Genomic DNA, 19,414 nt, shown 5'->3' on the forward strand with positions numbered 1-19,414 from the left:
TTCATGATTTTGCCCTCTTAAGAACTGATTCCTTTTCCATTTCCATTTGTTTTTCTCCAGAACCAGAAAATGATCCTGTAGGGATTACTTTAAATACCTCTGATCTAACAAAATGTGAATGGTGTAGTGTCCGAAAATTACCAGTAGTGTTTCTTCAGACTAAACCGGCAGTTTATCAGAAGCTGAGCATGCAACTGCAGATGAACATGGAGGATAAAGTTTGGAATGACTGTAAAGGAGTAAATAAATTAACAAGTAAGTTATGTAGAGCAAATGTACAATACATTGGTTAGCAGACTGTGAGTTGATATTGATAAGATACCTTAGATATATTTGTATTACCTACAATCTTGATAATGACATTATAAGATATTACTTCCCTCATTTTATAGAAGAGGAAAAGTCCATAGAAAATGGAAGTTCTGAAGATAAAACCCAGGTTTAGCCATTTGGAAAGTTTTCAAAATGGGTTGAAACCCCAAAATATACATAGTGTTTATTTAACACTGTATAATCTGAGTAAAATGAGGTGTTTTGTTTTAATGTACTGATAGAAGTTGTAACTGTAAATCAGCCATCAAGTTGGAATCTTTAAAACTTAGCCTGAATAGAAAGTTTGAAAGTTCATTAACAGGTCTTCATTTTCTACAATAAAATGGTTTGTTTACCTTCCCCCAAACATTTGTGGCATAGCGTGACTAGTTGTGTTCTCCTCACTAATTGCTCCTTCAGCTTAATGATAAGTAAATGATAGATAACTGTGAAAGCTCCAAGAGTTGGCACATTAGTGAATATCGGTTTTTACTTAAATCTGGAGTTACTGCCAATTTACGTGGCAGTTTCTTATGTGTTTGACAGCAGTATTGACTGATTATATGTTTAAAACTCAATATATTTGGATCCTATTAGGTGAAATAAATTAGTTACATCTATGAATAGATTCATTCTAGAGCTACTGCTAGGGTAATGTGTTCTGGTTCCTTTCTCTTAATTAACTTAAGTGACATTGTTAAGTGACGGTATTATTGGTCCTTATTTTAGTATTTATTACTTATCCACTGTATGCCAAACACTGTTTTGAACATTTATACCAGGATTTCTGGTGATGTTCTTGGAAATAACTAGTTAACTTTTTATTTTAGTATCTATTTACCTATTTTTTTCTTTTAGACTAATTAATTATATTGATTTCTTTTCAGATTTGGAAGAACAATACATAATTCTAATTTTTCAAAATGGCCTTGATCCTCAGGCAAATATGCTATTTGAAAATATTATTACTGACATTGGTATAAAGAATAATGTGTCAAATTTTTTTGCGAAAATTCCCTTTGATGAAGCTAATAGCAGACTTGTTGCCTGTACAAGAACCTATGAAGAGAGCATCAAAGGAAGTTGTGTGCAAAAAGAAAACAAAATTAAAAATGTAATTATTTTTTAAATGGTAACTTTAAAGGGAAATGTGTTTCATTATCATATTGCTTGTTTGGAGTTAGCTCTTTTTATTTCCATTTCAGAATTATTTGCTTTTATATGTAATTTGTAAACTATATGGTGTCAAAATATTAACGGTGGTGGGTGATTTGTGACACAAATAGTATTTGGTACAAGTCTCAGAAGTATTTTAGTTTCTTTACACATTCTGTTCTTGTCTTTACTTTTTGTCTCCTTTTCTTTTTCTCTCGTCCCTTTTTCTTCCCCCACCTCCACCCACCCTCAGCATACATACACACGCAGTGCTACATTCAAAGTGACTGGTATTCTAGTTCTTAAATTTGCTAGTGATTCCTATTGGTGACATTGGCTTCAATACAAATAAAGGCATTTTGGTTCCTGATGTATTGTAGTTTTATGTGTAACGTGCATACACGGTGGAAAACTTGGGAAAGGAAAAATATAAACCTTTTGATTCTGACTCTCACCAATTTTAGAATAACTGATTCTAGAATAATTGATCATGTAGTAAGTAACTCTGAAGCCAGCTGAATCAAAGGCCACAATACTACTATAACATACAATATAAGTTAATCAATAAAAATATAACTTAAATACTCGAAATTTGTCTCCTACCACAGCAACTGGAGTTTGCTGACAATTTATTAAAAATACTTAAATGTTGCAGCCTGCCTACAAATTTGGAAATAGGGCTATCCAAGGCATAATACTGGTGAAGTTGAGCAAGACTTCACCAGAAAAGAACTATCCACACAGTTAGTGGGTTGAAGAAAAGAACAGGAGGAGGAAGGGGAACCATTCCCCTTCTTTTGCAGAATTGGCTACAGGAAATAATTCCAGAGGAAGAAAAGAGCAGCTGGAGCCATAAGGCAGCTGTGATGGACTCAGATTTCAATGGAAGGCTCTTTCTTTAAGGACTTCTTGATTCTGGAGAACTGAAGCTCAATGGACTGTGTTCCCTGAGCCTCTGCTCCCATATTCCATGGATTTCCTAGGCACTGAACTTAGGTAGGCCTCCACTTGTAGAAGAAAAAACCACTATCTGTTCTTTGGATTTTACTAACATAATCTAATTTAATATGGATGATAGAGATCTTAGACAAGATACCAGAAAACCAGTTACAAAAATTGGAAGTATTGTTCTAGAAGCTACAGATAAAAAGAAAGTGGACCCTAGTTTTGCCTGTTTTTTATTTTTAATCCTTTTTAATTGAAAAGCATTCTTGCCTTTATCTTTCTGTTGAAATTTTTTCAAATTGATTTTGTGAACTGGTAATTTAATTTTCCTTACCAGGTGGCCCTTGAATCTAAAATACAACTTAAAAACAAACAAGAATTCCAATTTTTTGATGATGAGGAAGAAACTGGAGAGAGCCATACCATCTTCATGGGTCCTGTAGAAAAGTGAGAGAATTCCTTTACATTTGCAACACTTAAATTTCTTCTCTGTTTTATTACATTTCAGTGTTATACGGACCTATTTTTGTTTTGTTTGCTTATTTTTTAAAATTTTGTTACAGATTGATAGTATATCCACCACCTCCAGCTAAGGGAGGCATCTCCGTTACTAATGAGGACCTGCATTGTCTAAGTGAAGGAGAATTTTTAAATGATGTTATTATAGACTTTTATTTGAAGTAAGTTAATTTTCTCCTAGCCTTTTAGCAAATTTTTAACACATCATAATGTATATGTTTGTTTTCTAGAGTCAGAATTGTATTTTGAATTCCATCAATGCCACTTACTGTGTGACATTTGGAAAGTAATGTCTCTGTGTGTTTCTTCATTTTAAAAATGAGAATAATAGGAATGCAAGGGATTTCTGTGTATTAATTTTATATCCTGTGACTTTACTGTATTCATTGATTAGCTTTAGTAATTTCTGATGTCATCTTTAGGCTTTTCTATGTAGAGGATCCTGTCATCTGCAGTGAGGGTTTTACTTCTCCTTTTCCAATCTGGATTCCTTTTATTTCTATTTCTTATCTAATTGCTGTGGCTAGAACTTCCAAAACTATGATGAATGGTAGTGCTGGAGATGGTATGGAGAAAAGGGAACACTCTTAAACTGTTTGTGGGATTGCAAACTGGTACAGCCACTATGGAGAAGGTGGAGGTTCCTTAAAAAACTGGGTATAGAACTGCCATATGACCCAGCAGTCCCAGCGCTGGGCATATACCCTGAAGAAACCGGAATTGAAACAGACACTGTGCTTTCATTGTCAGACCCAGTGTTCATTGCAGCACTATTTACAATAGCTAGGACACAGAAGCAACCTAGATGTCCATCAGCAGATGAATGGATAAAGAAGTTGTGGTACATGTACACCATGGAATATTACTCAGCTATAAGAAGGAATGCATTTGAGTCAGTTCTAATGAAGTGGATGAACCTAGAGCCTATTATACAGAGTGAAGTAAGTCAGAAGGAGAAAACCAAATGCTATATATTTAATGCATATATATGGAGTCTGATTAATCTATCTGCAGGGCAGAAAGAGATGAATACTGTGTATTAATGGATATATATGGAACTTAGAAAGATGGTACCAGTGGATGATTCTACATGCAGGGCAGCAAAGGAGACACAGATGTAAAGAACAGACATTTGGACTCAGTGGGAAAAGGAGAGGGTGGAATGATTTGAGAGAATAGCATTAAAACATATACATTACCCTGTGTAAAAAAGATGTCCAGCATGAGTCTGATGCATGAAGCAGGGCACCCAAAGCTGGTGCTCTGTGACGACCTAGAGGGATGGGGTGGGGAGGAATGTGCGAGGGAGGTTCAGGATGTGGGGGAAACATGTATACCTATGGCAAATTCATGTTGATGTGTGGCAGAAACCATCACAATATTGTAATTATCCTCAAAATAAATGAATTTTTTTAATGGGAATAATATCTAAAAGAATCTAGAAAAAATATCACATGCAAAGTGACCATAAATAGTGTTTGGGGCTTCCTTGATGGCTCAGATGGTAAAGAATCTGCCTGAGTGCAGGAGACCCGGGTACGATCCCTGAGTCCTCAAGATCCCCTGATGAAGGAAATGGCAGCCCACTCCAGCATTCTTGCCTGGAAGATTCCATGGACCAAGGAGCCTGATGGGCTGCGGTCCATGGGGTCTCAAAAGAGAGATGACTGAATTACTGAGCACACATACACATTGTGTTAGAAGTTTATGATTGTATAGGGAATACAAATATAGGATTAAAGTATTGACAGAAGCATTAGCATGGTGCAAATATAGCAGAAAAAAGCAGCATTGTCTTTGGGGGTTGAGAAATGAAGAATCAAGAAGCTTTCCTTGAAGGGCCTACATCATGATCTGGAATACACATACATACATAACATGTATGTGTAGTGTGTTTATGTATGTATAAGCTGTATGTGTTTACTGCTTTGTGATATAAGATGAATGTATGAAACAAACGAACCATCAGTGTGTCTAGTGCTCTCCAATATATTTTGTTTATTCAAATGTATAATATATATGTTTTTAAAACTGGTTGTTAAAAGCCACTGGATTGGTTTTTATAGCCTATGATTGCAGCCCATACTTTGGGAAAAGACAGCATTATTATTCACAATGAAAGATCAGAAAAGTGACATGTAATTGTTTCCTTAAGGTCATTTTGACAAGCAGGTTTATTGTGAATGTCTAGATGAGAGATGATTTAAGCAAATTTAATTAAGGTGATATAAGAAGCTTAGTTAATGCATTTTAGTTGCAGTGAAGAAGAAATAATGAAATGTTTTAAGAGGTAGAGTTGTTTAGCAGAAGTCCTGGACTGATCGACTGCATATTAAGAAGATAAATAAATAGATGTCAAATAACTCCTAGTTTTCTTACTAGTAAGATGTCCAAATGATTTTGCCACTAACCGAACTGTGATACGACAAAAGGGACAGTGTCAGTAAACAATTGTATATATGGTTATAGAGGTCAGTTGAGTTCTGACCTAGAGACACATAGAGATAGAAGGCTTTACAGATAGTAGTTTAATCAGGAGAATGGATGAAATTGCACAGTGAGGAATGTAGAATGAGAAAAAGAGCTATAAGGACAAAGCCAGCAGAGTAGATTTTAAAAGAGAGCGAGTAAGGAGACAATAGATTCTGAAGGTGTTTGAGAGGTAAGAATTTTAAATAAAGATTTGCTGGCAAGAGAAACTGTCCTAGATTTTAAATGCCTAACTTTGCATATGTAGATTCTTTTGAAACCTCACCCATATTCAAGGACAAATTCAAAGTTCTTGATAACTAAATTAAAGGATATTATTTCATGAAAATACCCAACAAAGCATATGAAAAGATCTTCAATGTTATTAATCATCAGAGAAATGAACATCAAAACCACAGTGAGATCTCACCTCATACCCATTAAGTAGGATGGCTGCTTTATTTAAAAAAAAAAAAATCCCCCCAAATAACAAGTGTACAAAAGAATGTGAACAAATTCCAGCCCTTGTACACAGCTGGTTGGAGTATAAGATGGAACAGCCTTTGCAGAAGACAGTGTTGTGGTTCCTCAAGAAATGAAAAATAGAACTGCCATTTGATCCAGCAACCCTACTTCTGGATATACAAAAGAATTGAAAGTAGAGCTATTTTAGAGATATTTGCATACCCATGTTCATAGTAGCACTATTCATAATAGCTAAAAAGTGGAAGCAACACATATGTCCATTGATGGATGAGGTTATAAACAAAGTGTGATACATATATATAATGGAGAATTATTCACCCTTAAAAGGAAAGAAACCCTTCATATGCTACAACATGGATGAACCTGAACACATTATACAGTGTGAAATGAGACTCACAAAAAGACAAACACTGTATGAATCCACTTACATGAGGAACTGAAGTAGTCAAATTCATAGAAAAGCAAAGAACTGATTCCCGAGGGCTGCAGAGCAAGGGAAAAGGGAGTTACTGTTTAATGGATATAGAGTTTTGGTTTTGCAAAATAAAGTTTTGGAGATCTGTTTCACACAGTATGAATATACTTAACATTATTGAATTGTACACTTAAAAATGGTTAAGATTGTAAACTGTTCTGCATTTTTTTCTTAAGTTTTCAAGAGATGTTATGTCTTAATACTAGTGTATACCACCTTAAGAAACCAAGCAACTGCAAAATCTTAAGCGATGGTGTAGAACAGTGCTGCCGTTATTGGATAAAGTGTTCTATGAATGTCAGCTAGGTCAAGTTGTTTGACAGTTACTATTCATATCATCTTTGTCCTTAGTGATTTTATACCTGCTTGTTCTCTCAATTCCTGAGAAAGTCATTAATCTCCAACTATAATTATTGACTTGTCTATTTCTCCTTAATGTATTGTGAAGCTCTTTTGTTAGCTACATGCATGTTAATGTCTTCTTGGAGAATCAAGCCCCTTATCATTATATAATATTCCTTTTTATTCTTGATAATCTCCTTGTTTTTAACCCTACTTTGTTAAAAATTAATATAGCTACTACAGCTTTTTTTTGGTTCATGTTTGCGTGATGTATGTTTCTTCATCCTTTTACTTTTAACCTATTTAAGTCTTTATGTTTAAAAAATTCTTTCTGAAAGCATATAGATGTATCTTAAAAATAAGTTCCTATATTTTTTACATTTTAGTTTATTGTATTGCATACTAAATAGTCCATACTTTTTAGAGTAGAGATTTTATAGTTATTTTTTTGAAATTATTTTCAGTAGGCCTCTTGACATCATATAGTTAAACTTTAAAGCAAATTTTATACAATGAACTTACATTATCTACAAGTTCTGCCTTTTCTCATGCAAATCACTGTTCTAAATAATCTAACAAAATGCATGATTTTAAAAACTCCGTTTATATTTCTCTCATGATTTTTAGAAGCAAGTTAAAAAGAGGAAACTTTTTCAAATTTCACTATTGAAATAAGTAATTCAGTTGCCACCAGAGCTGCTCATTCTTTTCCATTTCTAACTCTACAAGTTAAAAGCAAACCTTTAAACAGTTTGCCATACTTATAAAAGGTAGAAGGGCATTGAATCTAGAGAATGTTAATAAAATACAGAGGGAAAGATCTTTTAACTTCATCCTGTAATTAAATTTCATAATTAAATTATTAGATTGTCCTTATAACAGGTGCATGAGTTTTAATATTTAAATGATTTATACATGGAAAGAAAGAAATTTCAAAGTGAAAGAAATTCCTGGGGGTTTTTTTGTGTGATAAACTTGGATTTCCCTTTAATTCTAGAATAAGAAACAGCTATTCAAATTAAAATTAATAATTCTAATACATGTACATGAAAAACCCAGAACTGTATATCGTCACAGAAATGTTAATACTTATGGATGTATATCAGATTAGAGAGACAGAACTAGTTACTTTAAAAGGCTTTTTGAAGTTTTGTTTTTTCACTTTTATGTCTTTAATTCCTCTAGGATTTGTTTTTATGCATGGTATCAGATAGAGACCTAATTTCATATTTTTCAATGTGGACAAATAATTGCCCTGGTATTCTTTGTGAAGCAGTTCATTCTCTCCCCACCAGTGTGAAACCCTGCCTCTGCCATATACTGAGATAACAGTGGACAGATCTGTTTTCAGGACTCTGTAGTCTGTTCCATTGGCCGTGTACCTATCCCTGCATCAGTACCACACTGCCATGGTTACTATCTTTATTCTTGTTATCTAAAAAGGCCATATTCTTCACAAATGTTTTGGATATGCTTGACCTTTTTAATTCTTTCAGATAAATTTTAGTATCAGCCCATCAAATACAATTTTTAAAATTCTTTTGAGATTTTGATTGTGATTACACTGAATCAGTTAACCTCAACTGGAGGCAGCTTTGGCCCCAGGGGATGTTTGACAATGTCTGTGGACATTTTTGATTCTCACAAAAGGAAAGGATTAATCTAATAGCATCTAGTGGGTAGAGTCCAGAGATAACGCTAAACACACTACACTGCACAGGACAATGCCAGCAACAAAGAATTATCTGGCTTAAAATGTCAATGGTGCCAAGCTTGAGGAGCCCGCCACTAAATTTATGCAATTTGGGGATGACTGATACTTATATCTTTGAGTGTTTCAGTAAAAATATTTTCTGATCTTATAGCCAGCCTTCATGATAAAACATTTCTAATGTGTCTGTAGATCTTTCTTAAGTTTTCTGTATGAAAATCCTTTTACCTTTAAATAAATTAATTTTGTATGTTTACAAAAATAAAGCATGCTTTATTTAGTACACAAACAGACTAAAGTATAGTCTGTTTTCTTTAAGTCACCAAATCCCATTGTTCATTCAGTTCAGTGTACAAAGGAGCCATTGTCATTTGTTTTGATAAAGCAGCGCGGTTCACCCATTATGGTTACAGTCTGTAAGTTCAAGTCTAATTGACTACATGCTTCCCTGGTGGCTCAGAGGTTAAAGTGCCTGCCTCCAATGCGGGAGACCCAGGGATCGAACATCCCTGGGTCGGGAAGATCCCCTGGAGAAGGAAATGGTAACCCACTCCAGTATTCTTGCCTGGAAAATCCCATGGACGGAGAAGCCTGATAGGCTACAGTCCATGGGGTCGCAGAGTTGGACACGACTGAGCGACTTCACTTCACTTCACTTCTGTTTTGAATATAAAATGTAGAATTCAGCAGTTGATTTAAACTGTGTCATGAGCTGATTCGCTGTCATATCTTTTGTGGGGGCACACTGAGTTGCCCTAAAGCAAGAAATCTGTAACTTATGTCCTTTTTGAGCTTTAGAATTATTGAATATTATGACTAAAGTGACAGGTCTCAAAGGTGTGCCCTGTGGGTACTTCCTGTTTCTGTGCAAGATTTCGCAAGGTTTTCATATGAGCCTCATTTTAATAAGATAAATGTAGCCATAAGCTTGACTTTGCATACCTCCTTTGAGGGAGTTTAGGACATACACAATTAAATTTAATGTATTATAATTTATCTTTGTAATTTAAAGGACCATGTCTAATATAGACCTACCTTCAGGAAAAAAACAACTAAAGCAAGGAAAAATTAGAACTGATATAAGATCACTTTAAAGATGAGTCATTGTTACAACCTCACCACTGTACAGGTTCTTTCTGTTTCATTTCTGTTTTTATAAAAAGTAGTCTATGGCTAGGTCATCATGGTTTATTAAGTGTTTAAAACAAAATAATACAAAGATAGCTTTATTAAGATAGAGTGCATATACCATACAGATCATGCATTTCAACTGTATAATTCCAGTGGTTTTTAGTGTGTTCAGTTTTGAAGCCACCACCATAATTAATACTAGAACATTTTCATCCCTCACAGAATTCAGTACCCATTAGGAGTGACTACCCATTTCCTTCGAACCTTACTCGCAGCTCTGGCAACCACCAGTCTCCTCACTATGTCTGTGGATTTGCATATTCTGAACATTTCATATACATGGAATCATACAATATGTGCTTTTCTATGGCTAGCTTCTTTCACTTAGCATAACATTTTCAAGGTTCTTTTTATGAAACTACATGCACCAACTTCGTCTCTTCATTGCTGCGTAATTTTCCATTGTATCCGTACACCACATTTTCCATTCATCGACTGATGAGCGTTTCCAGCATTTCTGTTGGTTGGCTTTGATAAAGTTTATGTGAATGTTCATAAATGGGCCCTTGTTTAAAAAGATTAGATCTTTCAAGTTCTAGTTTTACTCTCAAATATCATGTTTTATTACTTACAAATAATCTGATAGTAATCATTGTCTAGAATATGAAATTTTGTTTATAAAGTCTTTCAGTTTAAAGGCATGGAGATTGGTGGTGAGTAGGTATTTGATCGCTCTGTTTTTAGTACACAAACAAGTTCACTCTGTTTGGAATTGCTTCTTATAAAACAGGTATTTGGTGCTTGAAAAATTGAAGAAAGAAGAAGCTGACCGAATTCATATATTCAGTTCTTTTTTCTATAAACGCCTTAATCAAAGGGAGAGGAGAAATCTTCATGAAACAACTAATCTATCGTAAGTCAAGCTTTTTGAAAATACTTTATAGATGTAGTAAGTCACTTAAGTTTAATGTAGGAAAAAAATCACTTGTTTATATTAAGGCAACTTTTTTTCCTTCTATTCTCAATTAGCAAAATTTATATAGCATATAATATTTAAAACCCAAAGAATACCTGGGATTCGTAAAGGTTTTAGGTCTAATATGTCGATCACTATTTTCCAAATATATCTGAAAGTTTAAAAAAGGAAAATTACTTGAATCTTATTAAATCTTGAAAATTATTAAATACCAATCGCTCTGTTTTACCCTACATGTTCCATCTGTAGTATCTAACAGTGGAACCTGTGAATCTATAATATTAATAAGTTCTTTGGATAATAATTCTCAGACAAGGAAACAGTATTCTACATGTGAGCCCTGAGTTATTTATAATGTCTTTCCATATAGTGAGTGCATCCAGCTCTAATACTTGCTGGTAATTGGTTACAAGATGCACAGAGTCCATTGTTGTTATCAGTGCTGTTAAGTGTCTTGAATCAATGGCTGTTGTGTACGATATAAATAAATTTTCTACTGTTTCAGTGATACCTAATTTTGTATCCTAGAGTTTATGGTGAAAGAAAGAAAGGGAAAGTCACTCAGTAGTGTCCTACTCTTTGCAACCTCATGGACTATGCAGTCCATGGAATTCTCCAGGCCAGAATACTGGAGTGGGTAGTCTTTCCCTTCTCCAGGGGATCTTCCCAATCCAGGGATCAAACCCAGGGATCAAACCCAGGTCTCCTGCATTGCAGGTGAATTCTTTACCAGCTGAGCCACCAGGGAAGCCCAAGAATCCTGGAATGGGTAGCCTATCCCTTCTCCAGGGGAACTTCCCAACCCAGGAATTGAACCAGGGTCTCCTGCATTGCAGGCAGATTCTTTACCAGCGGAGCGATCAGGGAAGCCTGGAGTTGATGGTAGTGGTTGGTTTTGAACAGTGCTGATAATCTGTCCTGTTTTACCTACTGTAAAATAGTGCTCACTTTTCCTGCTCTCTTCACCTTAGTTCTTATAGGTCACAGTCTGATACACACTCAATATTTTTGCTAAAACCAGTTCTGCAACAATAAGCACCCTAGTAAGTAATAGTAGGAATTAAAGAATCTCTTTCTCCCAGATTCAGTGATGGCCAGTTTCACATCTTCCCAGCTCCATCTCAGATATTTTGCTTTCTTTTCACATCTTGTTAAATCCTCTTATACAGCTGTTTGATCTGTTGACATCTTAATAGCTGTAATGAATGAATTGCTGCATATAGGCTGACAACACTGCAAACATTTCAGAAGCTTGATAGCTTTCCTCTTGTCTTACAGAATACAGCAGAAGCGACATGGAAGAGTAAAAACATGGACCCGGCATGTAGATATTTTTGAGAAGGATTTTATTTTTGTACCCCTTAATGAAGCGTGAGTAACAGTTTCCTTTACGTAAATGTGATGGCAATTTTTAGAAAATATGTTTATGAGGTGAATAATTCATCCAGTTTTAAACTTCTTTCTGAAACTTCTTGTATATGTTGATACTTATACTCCTTATTTTATGGAAATTAATATACTTTTTCAGTGAATCATGTAAGATATGGAATTTTACAAGTACTCAATAAGAAATCTTCCTAATTTCATTTTATTCATCAGTGTAGAATAATGTCATCTTTTAAAAATGGTACTTGTGGTCTAGGAGACATCCTATAGAAAACACTACCTTGTACAGAATGGTGATTAGGTCACACAGAAGAATTTGGATTTTTCGTTTATAAAACACACTTTGACTCAACCAAAATGAAGAGAAGGTGGCTGGATTTACGTCATTTGCTCACTGAGAGCCATGTTTGCTACTTGGAGGTATCTCCTAAGTAACAGAGGTGGTAGACATTTTATGTCACTGTCACCCAGTGACTAGAGAAGCATAGACGCACGTTAGTATTATTATACAATTTGAACTTGAGAGTTTCTCTATTCCATTTTCCAACTGTCCTGCCCTCCAGCCAAAGACCTCCAGGAATACTCTTGTAATTGGGCAGCATGGGTTTAGTACTTGCATTAAGTGAGAACATATACCATGGCCGACCATGATTCCTCTAAATAAAAATGTGTTTGAAGAGGCAGTAACAGAATTTGGTCTTTGTTATGGTGGTTTGAGGGAAGGTCTAAGGAAGCAGTGGTTTGTTTGGATAAAGAACTCAGTCAGTTCAGTCGCCCAGTCGTGTCCGACTCTTTGCAACCCCATGCACTGAAACACACCAGGCCTCCTGTCGATCACCAACTCCCAGAGTTTACTCAACCTCATGTCCATTGAGTCAGTGATGCCAACCAACCATCTCATCCTCTGTCCTCCCATTCTCCTTCCACCTTCAATCTTCCCAACATCAGGGTCTTTCCCAGTGAGTCAGCTCTTTGCATCAGGTGGCCAAAGTATTGGAGTTTCAGCTTCAGCATCAGTCCTTCCAATGCATATTCAGGACTGATTTCCTTTAGGATGGACTGGTTGGATCTCCTTGCAGTCCAAGGGACTCCCAAGAGTCTTCTCCAACACCACAGTTCAAAAGCATCAATTCTTTGGTGCTCAGCCTTCTTTATAGTACAACTCTCACATCCTTACATGACTACTGGAAAAACCATAGCTTTGACTAGACAGACCTTTGTTGGTAAAGTAATGCCTCTGCTTTTTAATTGCTGTCTAGGTTGGTCATAACTTTTCTTCCAAGGAGTAAGCGTCTTTTTATTTCATGGCTGCAGTCACCATATGCAGTGATTTTGGAGCCCCCCAAAATAAAGTCTGTCACTCTTTTCATTGTTTCCCCATCTATTTGCCATGAAATGATGGGACCAGATGCCATGATCTTAGTTTTCTGAGTGTTGAGTTTTAAGCCAACTTTTTCACTCTCCTCTTTCACTTTCATCAAGAGGCTTTTTATTTCCTTTTCACTTTCTGCCATAAGGGTGGTGTCATCTGCGTATCTGAGGTTATTGATATTTCTCCCGGCAATCTTGATTCCAGCTTAAGCTTCTTCCAGCCTAGCATTTATCATGATGTACTCTGCATATAAGTTAAAATAAGCAAGCTGACAATATACAGCCTTGACATACTCGTTTCCCTATTTGGAACCAGTCTGTTATGTCCAGTTCTAACTGTTGCTTCCTGATCTACATACAGATTTTTCAAGAGGCAGGTCAGGTGGTCTGATAATTTTCCACAGTTGTGATCCACACAGTCAAAGGCTTTGGTATAGTCAATAAAGCAGAAGTAGATGTTTTTCTGGAACTCCCTTGCTTTCTCAATGATCCATCAGATGTTGGCAATTTGATCTCTTGTTCCTCTGCCTTTTCTAAGACCCGCTTGAACATCTGGAAGTTCACGGTTCACGTACCATTGAAACCTAGCTTGGAGAATTTTGAGCATTTCTTTACTAGCATGTGAGATGAGTGCAATTGTGTGGTAGTTTGAGCATTCTATGGCATTGCCTTTCTTTGGGATTGGAATGAAAACGGACCTTTTCCAATCCTGTGGCCACTGCTGAGTTTTCCAAATTTGCTGGCATATTGAGTGCAGCACTTTCACAGCATCATCTTTTAGGACTTGTAATAGCTCAACTGGAATTCCATCACCTCCGCTAGCTTTGTTCATTATGATGCTTCCTAAGGCCCACTTGACTTTGCCTTCCAGGATGTCTGGCTCTAGGTGAGTGATCACACCATTGTGATTATCTGGGTTGTGAATATCTTTTTGTACAGTTCTTCTGTTTATTCTCGCCATCTTTTCTTAATATCTTCTGCTTCTGTTAGGTCCATACAATTTCTGTCCTTTATTTTGCCCATCTTTGCATGAAATGTTCCCTTGGTTTCTCTAATTTTCTTGAAGAGATCTCTAGTCTTTCCCATTCTATTATTTTGCTCTTTTTTTTGGCATTGATCACTGAGGATGGCTTTCTTATCTCTTCTTGCTATTCTTTGGAACTCTGCATTCAAATGGGTATATCTTTCCTTTTCTCCTTTGCCTTTTGCTTGTCTTTTTTTCACAGCTATCTGTAAGGCCTCCTCACACAGCCATTTTGCCTTTTTGCATTTCTTTTTCGTGGGGATGGTCTTGATCCTTGTCACCTGTACAATGTCACGAACTTCCATCCATAGTTTCTCACGCACTGTCTATCATATCTAATACCTTGAATCTGTTAGTCACTTCCAGAGTATAATCGTAAGAGATTTGATTTAGGTCATACCTGAATGGTCTAGTGGTTTTCCCTACTTTCTTCAATTTAAGTCTGAATTTGGCAATGAGGAGTTCATGATCTGAGCCACAGTCAGCTCCTGGTCTTGTTTCTGCTGACTGTATATAGAGCTTCTCCATCTTTGGCTGCAAAGAATATAATCAGTCTGATTTCAGTATTGACCATCTGGTGATGTCCATGTGTAGAGTCTTCTCTTTTGTTGTTGGATGAGTGTATTTGCTATGACCAGATCACTCTCTTGGCAAAACTGTTATTAGCCTTTGCCCTGCTTCATTCTGTACTCCAAGGCCAAATTTGCCTGTTACTCCAGGTATCTCTTGACTTCTTACTTTTGCATTCCAGTCCCCCATAATGAAAAGGACATCTTTTTCAGGTATTAGTTCTAGAAGGTCTTGTAGGTCTTCGTAGAACCGTTCAACTTCAGCTTCTTCAGCATTCCTGTTCAGGGCATAGACTTGGATTACTGTGATATTGAATGGTTTGCCTTAGTAACGAACAGAGATCATTCTGTCGTTTTTGAGGTTGTATCCAAGTACTGCATTTCAGACTCTTTTGTTGACTATGATGGCTACTCCATTTCTTCTGAGGATTCTTGCCCACAATAGTGGATATAATGGTCATCTGAGTTAAATTCACCCAGTCCAGTCCATCTGATTTGTTTGTTGATTCCTAAAGTGTCAATGTTCATCTTGCCATCTCCTGTTTGACCACTTCCAATTTGCCTTGATTTGTGGACCTAACATTGCAGGTTCTTATGCAGCGTTACTCTTTATAGCTTCAGTGTTTACTTCCATCACCAGTCACATCCACTACTGGATGTTGTTTTTGTTTTTGCTGTGTCTCTTTATTCTTTCTGGAGTTATTTCTCCATTTATCTCCAGTAGCATATTGGGCACCTACAGACCTGGGGAGTTCATCTTTCAGTGTCCTATCTTTTTGCCTTTTCATACTGTTCATGGGGTTCTCAAGGCAAGAATACTGAAATGGTTTGCCATTCCCTTCTCTAGTGGACCATGTTTTGTCAAAACTCTCCACCATGACCCATCTGTCCTGGGTGGCCCTACTGGGAATGGTTCATAGTTTCATTGAGTTAGACAAGGCTGTTGTCCATGTGATTAGATTGGTTAGTTTTCTGTGATTGTGGTTTTCAGTCTATCTTCCCTCTGATGGAGAAGGATAATAGGGTTATGGAAGCTTCCTGATGGGAGAGACTGATTGAGGGGGAAACAGGGTCTTGTTCTGATGGGCGGGGCCATGCTCAGTAAATTTTTAGTCCAGTTTTCTGTTGCTGGCTGGGGCTGTGTTCCCTCCCTGTTATTTACCTGGGGCCAAACTCTGGTGGAGGTAATGATGAGAATGGCCACCTCCTTCAAAAGGTCCCATGCTGGCCCTGCTACACTCAGTGCCCCCACCCTGCAGCAGGCCACCGCCAACCCACGCCTCCACCAGAGGCTCCTGGACACTCACGGGCAAGTCTGAGTCAGTCTCTTGTGGGGTCACTGCTCCCTTCTCCTGGGTCCTGGTATGCACAAGGTTCTGTTCGTGCCCTCCAAGAGTCTCTTTACCCTGTCCTGTGTAAGTTCTGGTGGCTCTATGGTGGGGTTAATGGCGGCCTTCTCCAAGGAGGGCTTATGCCATACCCAGGTCTGCTGCACCCAGAGCCCCTGCCCCTGCGACAGGCCACTGCTTATCCGTTCCTCTGCAGGAGACACTCAAACACATCTGGGTCCTGGCGTACACAAGGTATGTTTGAGCCCTCTGAGTGTTTTTGGTAGGTATGGAGTTTGATTCTAAAGGCGATTTCACCTGCCATCTTGCTGGGGCTTCTCCTTTGCCCTTGGACATGGGTTATCTCCTCACAGCTGCTCCAGCGGCATACATTCACTCATATAGCAAAAAGATATTTGGTATTTTGAAGGGTTGCACTGTGACCTTATGTTTGTCTCTGCTAAGACATTATGAAATGACCTTGCTTTGTGTCATTTTTATCATGGTTGCAGAGTAACTTTGTCTGAGGTTGGTGTTCTGTAAGATTTTTAATGTCTAATAAGCCTATCTGTGCCAAGCTAGCTTCTGAATGTGCTCTTTTTCTCACTGTAAAAAACAGTTACTCTATAGTATAGTCAGATTCTTTTTATTTAAAGTCATGCTTTAATTATAACACCTATTATGATCTCTAATTAGCCCAGCCAAAGATAGGTAGACTAGGTTAAAACATTGGTTACGACTGTAAAGCCCAACCTCTTCAAAATGATTTGAGTCAAACATAGTATCATAGTATCAATAAACTTTAAAACTAAGTTTAAAATTAATCTTTATAATTTCTTTATTCGCCTCAAAATTAGATTTCTTGACATTAATTTGTCATATCAAGTACCACATGAGCTGCCCACTTGGTAAAAGGGAGGGATATACATGGGAAGCCATTTGTCAGAAATTAATTATAAAAATTTAAAATAAAAATATAATTTGAGGCATATATAATTTAGTAATAGAGGCACATCCTTAGTCATGGTATCTGATGTGGATGGACACTATGTTTAGTGCTTTGTGTCATCCTGGTTGTCTTGGTGAAAGGTAGCGAGTGAATTAGTTGTGTTCTGCAGAACTGTGCTGTTTATAGATGGAAGAATAACTTCCAGATCATGAGGGCGTTTTTATAAAGAGATAAAACTAATTAGATAGGCTGCCCTGTATTCGTCATTTATTTTAATTTTCCTGGTGGTGGTTAAGCTAAAAGTTGATAAGCTATTTGTTAAAAATTGTTGTAATTGACAAGGAATACAAATTTGATGTTTGGATCTAATCCAAACATCAAATTAAACTAAGTGGAATTGCCTGTTTTAGCCATGTCTCCTACTAATGGCTTAAGGTCAAGATATCTGCCATTAAAAGGGATCATAAAAGCAAAACTCTGGCTCATAGAGGTTGAAAGTGAGGTCAAATGTATCCGATTCAGCTTTCTCTTTACAGCTAGGTGAAGGAAGATTTTTTTTCCCAAGTTATTAGATAAGGCAACAGAAAAACTGGCTCATCCATATTGTCATAGCTGAAAAATGTTTATAACTGTGACAGACTTCGGTTTCACCTGTAAGTTGAGAATCACTGTGTTTTACCATGTTTAATCAATTTTTAAAGCACATATTTTCACTTTATAACCTTTCTGAAGTTGAGATGTGGCTTAGTGTCAGCTGTGTCTTTGAGTTGATGAAGGGAGGAAGATCGTGTGCACTGTTCTCCCAGCCTGGCCTGACCTAAGTCCATAGGGTCCTGAGGGTTGATAATTAAGAAGAGGAGAGAAGCATTTCTCCATCTGGATTTTCAGTACTGAGGATGAAGGCAGCCTCTGTGAACTTTTCTGCTTACTGTGTCTAGTGAAGAGACATACAGTGCCTCTTAGTATTACCTTGGGGAAATTTAATATTTTACATAAATAGAATATGCAATAACTTTTGTCTGGGTCAACATTCATTTTTCATACAGCAAATATCTACTGAACTCCATACTCTATGACAGATATTGTGCTCAGCTAATAAATTATCTGACATCTTTAACCTGTTTATTGGAATGGGTTGCCATTCCCTTCTCCAGGGAATCTTCCCAACCCAGGGATCAAACCTGGGTTTCCTGCATTACAGGCAGATTGTTTACTGTCTGAGCCACCAGGGAAGACCCTTTCACATAACACTGTGCCTAGCAAATAGTAAACCCTGAATAAAATTAATTAGATTAATGAGTATTAGCCACTTTTAGCTGTATAGCTTCTTGCTCATAGCTTATATCCTACTGTCATGAACTGTGATGATACCTGAATTCAGCTCTAGCTGGAATCGTATTGATACTTCTGTACTGATAATTACACTAGATACATTATTTCAATTTAGTGTATTTTATTTCAGTAGAGTATGAGACAAGAATAATATTTTCAGTATTAAGAAATCCTTACGTTATTAATACAGCCTAATAAGTGTTATTAGTACTTATTAATACCTAATATTAATACTTAATAATACCTAGTTAATATTAACCAAGCTTCCCTGATAGATTGGTTGGCAAAGAATCTGCCTGCAGTGCAGGAGACTCCGGTTCGATTCCTGGGTCTGGAAGATCCACTGGAGAAGGGATAGGCTACCCACTCCAGTATTCTTGGGCTTCCCTGGAGACCTAGATTCGATCCCTGGGTTGGAAAGATCCCCTGAAGAAGGGAAAGGCTACCCACTCAGGCATTCTGGCCTGGAGAATTCCATGGACTGTATAGTTCATGCGGTCGCAGAGTCGGACACAACTGAGCACTCACTCACTCACCTTATTAATAAGAAAAACACGGATGAAAAGTTTTTAAAAAACGACTATGTACAATATTTAGAAAATGTTCAAACTTACAAAGTCTGATTAGTTAGACTGCTGAAGATATTTTAATGTTGCTGGCTTTTTACCCTTGGCATAAATAAAACAAAGGAAAGGTAAATGGGAATGATGAATTGCAGTGATGTAATTTACATTTTAATTGCCTGGAAAATGATGAATTTTTCATTCCAAAAGCAAGAAAATGTTCAAAGGATTGTTTGCAAAAGTGAATGCAGGCTAGGTAATTCTGACAAAAATTATGTTATTTTTGAATAGACATTATACTCTGTTAATGAATCAGTGAGTCTTCAAACAAGTAGATTAAGAATTGAAAAAATTGGACATTCTTAATAAGT

The 19,414-nt window shown here is 36.8% G+C and overlaps 1 protein-coding gene across 1 annotated transcript in view; it reads left to right on the top strand.

The window, feature by feature from the left end:
* Positions 1-19,414, top strand: part of SENP6 (SUMO specific peptidase 6) — a 127,021-nt gene that overhangs the window by 96,429 nt on the left and 11,178 nt on the right. Inside the window, exons 13-18 of the mRNA XM_052645712.1 lie at positions 61-255; positions 1,200-1,426; positions 2,750-2,859; positions 2,976-3,092; positions 10,336-10,458; positions 11,800-11,892. Of these exons, the coding sequence (XP_052501672.1) occupies positions 61-255; positions 1,200-1,426; positions 2,750-2,859; positions 2,976-3,092; positions 10,336-10,458; positions 11,800-11,892 (865 nt within the window). The remainder of the gene's footprint in view (positions 1-60; positions 256-1,199; positions 1,427-2,749; positions 2,860-2,975; positions 3,093-10,335; positions 10,459-11,799; positions 11,893-19,414) is intronic.

Source organism: Budorcas taxicolor, chromosome 9 (assembly GCF_023091745.1).
Source record: "Budorcas taxicolor isolate Tak-1 chromosome 9, Takin1.1, whole genome shotgun sequence".
Lineage (NCBI taxonomy): Eukaryota > Metazoa > Chordata > Mammalia > Artiodactyla > Bovidae > Budorcas > Budorcas taxicolor.